The sequence below is a fragment of the Lissotriton vulgaris genome, chromosome 2_1 (genome assembly GCF_964263255.1).
Source record: "Lissotriton vulgaris chromosome 2_1, aLisVul1.2, whole genome shotgun sequence".
In the NCBI taxonomy this organism is placed as follows: domain Eukaryota; kingdom Metazoa; phylum Chordata; class Amphibia; order Caudata; family Salamandridae; genus Lissotriton; species Lissotriton vulgaris.
In genome coordinates, this window is record NC_141687.1 from 1,299,703,128 (window position 1) to 1,299,709,200 (window position 6,073).

At 54.6% G+C, this 6,073-nt stretch overlaps 1 protein-coding gene across 1 annotated transcript; it reads left to right on the plus strand.

Moving 5' to 3' along the window:
- The first annotated feature begins 1,311 nt into the window (after window positions 1–1,311).
- Window positions 1,312–5,676, plus strand: LOC147732533 (uncharacterized). Its single transcript, XM_086958819.1, has 2 exons — window positions 1,312–1,582; window positions 5,027–5,676. The coding sequence occupies exons 1-2, from the start codon at window positions 1,312–1,314 to the stop codon at window positions 5,674–5,676; spliced, it is 921 nt and encodes a 306-aa protein (XP_086814945.1).
- Window positions 5,677–6,073: the final 397 nt, after the last annotated feature.

The window sequence follows — 6,073 nt, forward strand, 5'->3', positions numbered from 1 at the left end:
GAGGGGTTAAAAGGGGAAGTCAGGCGGGCGGTTAGGAACTGCGTGGCGGGAGGCGTGAAGGGAGGTTGTTTTGCGCTCGTGTTCCCACCTTTGTCCTGGGTTATGGAGGAAGCTGCGGAGGTCAGGAGGGCTGTCCAAATCCTTTGTGCGGCAGGGCGTGAGGACTTGTTGATGCCGGGTGTCCCGGCGGAAGCTTGGGTCGGCATGGCCCGCCCCCCTCGGAAGGCTTCGGAGGGCGTCGCCAGGGCTGTGGAGGCGTGTCTATCGCCGGGCCCAGAGGACGAGGAGGACGGCGAGGCGGCCATGCCGGCAGACGGGCCTGGGCTTGCTTTGCCCGCCGTGGAAGCAGAACCCCCGCCGTGTGACCCGGGCGCCCTCCAGCAGGTATGTGCGTTACCGTTTTTCGATGCTGGTGCACGAGGGGCGCCCGGGGGGAGGCGGGGGTGTTCCTTGGGCCGGCTGGCTCCGCGCACAGGCGGAATGGCACCTGGGAAGTCGGGGAAGTTGCAGGCGGGCCCCAAGCCCAAGCGTGGGAGAAGCTTGGAGCAGCATGGGCGCTTGCACGCCCCTCTACCTGCTGCGGTGCCCCTTGCCTCTTCCCCCTCGGTACCGCCTTTGGCAGATGGGGTCTCCCCATACTTATGGCTCAACGGGCAGTGTTATCTGCTCTCTCCTGCTTTGCCGGGGCCTGTTCCTGCCCCCCTCCCTAATGTTGGCACTCCTCACACGGTTGACGCCGATGCCAGGCACCCCGTGCCGCGCTGACGTCGCCCCCCCTCCCTGAGGCCCTGCCCCGGCCCCTGCTGTGGTTAAGGTGGGTGCTACACATACCCTGCTGCCCCCCCAGCCAAGGCTGCTCCAACTGGTGCTCCTGGCTCCCGGCTCCCCCCCCACACGTACTTGACCCTGGGTGGTAAGGGTTTGCTGCGCAAGGGGGCGCCCCCGGCTACTGGTCCATCAATGTTCCCGGTCCCCAGGGGTCGTCCAGGTGGGCTTCTGGGTGGCCCTGAGGCTGGGTCGGTGGGTGTCACTGGTCTGGCGTCGGGGGGTGATTGCGGTTCCGCTGTGGGGGGCAATGTTTTTGGGGCTGTTTCTTTGTCTGGCTCGAGCGGCCGCAGTTTTCAATCTGCGCCATCGGCTGGGCGGCTGTTGGCTGTTTCTACGGGCCCGGGAACTGTCCACACGGCTGTTTCCAGTGGTGGGCTTACAAGGGGGCTGTCTGGAGCGGACGGCTCTTCTACAGCTTTCAGTGCACATAGCTTTCAAAACATCGACTGGCAATTTTATGATGGGGGTATTGGTGATGGGGCTATGCCCAGTGGTAGTAATCAAGTTGAATTTTCTGATGAAGCTTTCGGTGGGAGTTTTCATGATGATGAGTTGGAAGAGGGGGAATTGAGAGACAAAGATGTTGGGCTTTTGGCAGCACGGGCCCAGGGGGGGGGGTTGGGGCAACCCACTGTTTCTCGTGTTTTGCAGGAGTCTCGAGCGGACCATGCAGGTGTACGAGGGGCAGTGTGGTCTGGACCTTCTCAGAGGGATCGTGGGGCTGTCGCACAGCAGTCGGAGCAGTTACCGAGAGGTAAGGATGGGTGGTGGTCTGTGTGGCAACCTAGGGAGAGTCTCCCTGTTAAGAGTACAAGATCTATTGGTACGGGGGATGGGGTTGTAGTTGAGCGAGTCGCTCTGGCACCGAGGCTTGAGCGGCCTGTACTTTCGAATGTTTCTAATGTGCAAGTTGCAAATGAAGTTTCTACAGCGGGGGTGGGCGGGGGGGATGCCACACGTGTCACGGAGGATAGTATCCTACCGAAAAAGTTGCCTTATTCTGGGGTGGGAATGCCTTTGGGGTCTCATTTATCTGAAAAAACGAAGAATCTGATATGGTCTGGGGCATTTGTGGATGTTTTTCGGCTTCTCCATAGGGATGTTCAGGCAAAAGAAGGGTCAAAGGAGGAGGAATTAGAATTGGCTCGGAGGCCTCGTGTTCCGAAGTCAATAGAGAACTGGACTTCGGCCTTTCTTATTTATGCCAGCGTTTATTGTCAACGTCATCCTGAGAAAGCAATAGACATGTTTAAATATGCTGATGTTATCCGCAAGGCTCACAGTTATTTTGGCGGCTTTGCTTGGTTGTCCTATGATGACGAATTCAGGGCGCGCATGAGCGCTTTCCCTGAGCGTTCGTGGGGTGAGGTTGATTCCGAGTTATGGTTGCAATGGATGGCATCGGCAAACCCCCCTGCTACGACCCACACAGCTAGCGGGCAGCCCGTGTATTATCGCCCCTTTTCAGCTCGCCCCGCTCAGTCTGGGGCGGGGGTTTGGGGCAGAGGTTAATCAGCCGCCTCTGGCACATGCTGGCATTTTAACAGGGGTTCCTGTAACAGACCTGCTTGCAGGTACAAACACGAGTGTTCACAGTGTGGAGGGAAGCATGCCCTCACCCAGTGTTTTCCCGGCCAGCGATTGGGTGAGCAGGGACGAGGTTCAGGGGGTAGGGGGCAGCAACAACAGTCTGTTTACAAGGGCCCCTACTCCTATTAGGCAGGAGGTTCTCGATCTCTGGCTGGTGGATTATCCAGATTTTGAGGCCGCTAAGATTTTGTCTTGGGGTTTCAAAATTGGGTTCAGGATTGGGTATCAGGGACCCAGGGTGGGCAGGTGGTCGGACAATTTGAAGTCTGCGAAGGAGAGTCCCCATGTTGTGCGGAAGAAGCTGGATGCTGAGCTTGCGGCTGGTAGGATTGCTGGTCCTTTTGTGAATTGTCCTCTGCCTGACTTGATTGTATCACCCCTGGGTGGGGTGCCTAAGAAGGCGGAAGGGGAGTTTCGTCTTATCCATCACCTGTCCTGGCCAGAGGGTTCATCAATTAATGACTTTATTGATCCAGCTGACTCAACTGTCAATTATGCTTCGGTGGACGATGCCTTACGGCTCGTGCGCACGGCTGGTGTTGGGGCTTTGCTGGCGAAGAGCGACATTCAGTCGGCTTTCCGGCTATTGCCCATTCACCCTTGGGATTTCAGTCTGTTGGGAATGCATTTTGATGGTAGTTTCTACGTGGATAGGGTGTTGCCCATGGGCTGTTCAGTGTCATGCTCCCTTTTTGAAACTTTCAGTACCTTCCTGCAGTGGCGATTCACTTTTGTTAGTGGCCACGTATTGGTCTGTCATTACCTTGATGATTTTCTTTTCATTGGGGAAGGTCGTTCTGGGCAGTGTCAGTCGGCTTTGAACATCTTTCAGGCTCTAGCGGAGGAATTGGGGGTTCCATTGGCGCCGGACAAGACTGAGGGTCCCTGTACGTCCCTGACTTTCTTGGGGATTGAAATTGATACTCTGTCTATGGTGGCGAGATTGCCTGTGGCTAAAGTGAAGGAAATGTCTGCTTTCATACATCTGGTGTTGGGGGAGCGGAAAGTTGTTTTGAAAACTGTTCAGAAGTTGTTGGGTTACCTCAATTTTGCTTGCCGGGTTGTTCGGGCGGGCAGGACATTCTGCAGACGTCTGGGCTTGTCCATGTCCGGAGCACGCCTTCCCCATCATAGAGTGCGCATTACCACCGCTGTGCGTGCCGATTTGACCGTCTGGCTTCGTTTCCTACAAGAGTTTAATGACGTGTCCTTGTTTTTTGCGGATGAGGACATGGTATGGCAAGTACAGTTGTTCACTGATGCGTCAGGGGCTCACGGCTTCGGAATATTTTGGGAAGGTCGATGGTGCGCGGCCGGCTGGCCGGCGCACTGGAAGGATCAGGGTCGCAGCATAGCGTTTCTGGAGCTCTTCCCGTTGCTGGTTGCTCTGCACCTATGGGGGGAGGAGTTTCAGAATCGCTCAGTCTTGTTTCACGTGGACAATCTGGCGGTCGTGCACCTTGTCAATCACCAAAAGGCTCGTGATTTGCGGGTTTTGCGGCTCCTGCGCGCATTCATGCTGCGGTGTCTGCAATTAAATATTGTATTTAAAGCACGGCATGTTCCTGGTACTTCTAATTGCATCGCTGATTCTTTGTCTCGCTTTCAGTGGTCCGAGTTCCGCAAGTTAGCTCCTGGGGCGGACCTGGAACCAACAGCGATCCCACAGTACGTATGGGACCTGGGGGATTGAGGGTTCACCACTTGGTAGAAAATTCAGTGGCTGAATCCACCAGGCGGGGTTATGTGAAAGCCTGGAATGAGTTTCTGCAGTTTGGTAAGGATTCGATGGGGCCGATTGGGGCGGGTTGGTCTGATGAACAATGCGTCTTGCAGTTTGTTTTACATCTGGCGGACAAAGGCTTATCGCCCACTACCATTTCTGGCAAATTGGCTGGGGTTTCTTTTTATGGGCAGCTTTGGTGGGGGAGGGATCCGGTTGGGGGGGTGTTGGTTCGTAAAGTGTTGAAAGGTTTGGCCAGGCTCCGGGCTGGTGGTCAGCAGCTCCGGCAGCCAGTGACTTTTGAGTTGCTCCAGTTGCTGTTGCCGGAATTGGAGGTGTGTTGTTATGATGCTTTGGAGTGTGCCAAATTTCGTTTGTGTTTTCTTTGGTTGTTCTTTGGGGCATTTCGGGCATCAGAGTTGCTGGGGTTGCGGGGCAGGGTAGGTATGACCAGCAATGAGGTGGTGTTGGAAAGTGACAGAGTGCGGCTGTGGCTGCGGGCATCTAAAACCGACCAGATGGGGAGGGGTAAGTGGGTGTTCCTTGGTAGGAGTGGTGTCTCTGCATGTTGCCCGGTTGGGGAATGGGAAGTGTTTGTGTCCTCTCCGCATTTTCTCCAGGGGTCCATATTTTGTCATGCGGATGGTAGTCCCATAGTTGCATCTCAATTGTTGGCTGTATTACGCAAGGTTTTGTTGCGCTTGGGGAAGGATCCTGTTCAATTTGGTACTCATTCTTTCCGAATTGGTGCGGCGACGGAGGCCGCTCGGTTGGGGTGGGACTGGTCCCAGATCCGACGCATTGGTCGTTGGCGTTCCAAGTGCTGTGAAAAGTATGTGAGGAAATAGTGCATTTTGGCTTGTCTAACATTTCTTTCTCTCCTAGGTCCCTGGCCATCAGTCGCCGGATGCAAACGAAGGGTGTGGATACTGGGGCACTCTTTTATTAAAAGAGCAGCTTTAGCCGCTGCCAGTCAGCTCTGTGGGAGATCACTTGGTCTGAACAGTATGACACACGAAGTCTCCTGGAATGGAACAGGGGGAATGCGCTGGGGTGGGCTTTTTCCCGCCTTGGCTGCTTTGGTTTCACAGTGTTTGGGGGGCCCTCCGGATCTCCTGGTGCTACAATTGGGAGAGAATGACTTGGTTTCTCTCTCTGGGTTGACCTTGTTAAAATTAATGAAGCAGGACCTGGAAATCATCAGAACCACATGGGTGAGCACCATGCTTATATGGACTGAGTTTGTGCCTCGTTTGCAATGGCGTGGGGCGAGGAACCATTCTGCCCTGGAAAAGGCTAGAAGGAAAGTGAACAGGACAATGCGCCTTTTTTGTCAACATTGGGGTATCTACAGTTTGGACCATTATCATTTAAAAGTCTCTGAACATCATTTATTTTGTGAGGACGGTGTGCATCTCTCAGCTTTGGGCCTCTCTTTTTACCTCCTTGAACTTAGGGACTTGATTAGCAAGGTTCTCCAGGTACAGTTGTGGTGTGCTCCTTCCTTTCCTTTAGGTGGGGCAGGAAAACGCTAAAGGTTTTCCTGGGTGGCGGGTTTTTGTTAGTGGGGGTGGGCAGCCTGGAGCGGGTTGGCCATCCTGAAGGGTAGCGTTGGGTAGGCTAGGGGTAGTAGGCAGGAGTTTGTTCGGGGTTCTGGGATTTAGTTTTCGTAGGCTCACTGTAGAGTTGAATTATGTAAATAAATAAATAATGAATGTGTTTATGAAATTTATGATGCACCTGTCCTAAAATAAAAGTGGCCTTTCTTGCTCCTAAAAGAAGGTGTGGACAATGATTTCTTGCGCGAGGGGGGACCCAGGGAGAGCCAGGCGCGAGCCGGTCTCTTCCTGGGCAGGTTCGCGCGAGGATCATTACCAGGTGGGGGCTGATTAGCAGAGGGGTTAAAAGGGGAAGTCAGGCGGGCGGTTAGGA

What these genes read in the sequence shown, in the direction of transcription:
- LOC147732533 (XM_086958819.1), top strand. Translation starts at nt 1,312, where the DNA reads ATGCCCAGTGGTAGTAATCAAGTTGAATTTTCTGATGAAGCTTTCGGT. An exon ending in GTCGGAGCAGTTACCGAGAG is followed by an intron (nt 1,583 to 5,026) that starts GTAAGGATGGGT and finishes TTTCTCTCCTAG; the next exon opens with GTCCCTGGCCATCAGTCGCC.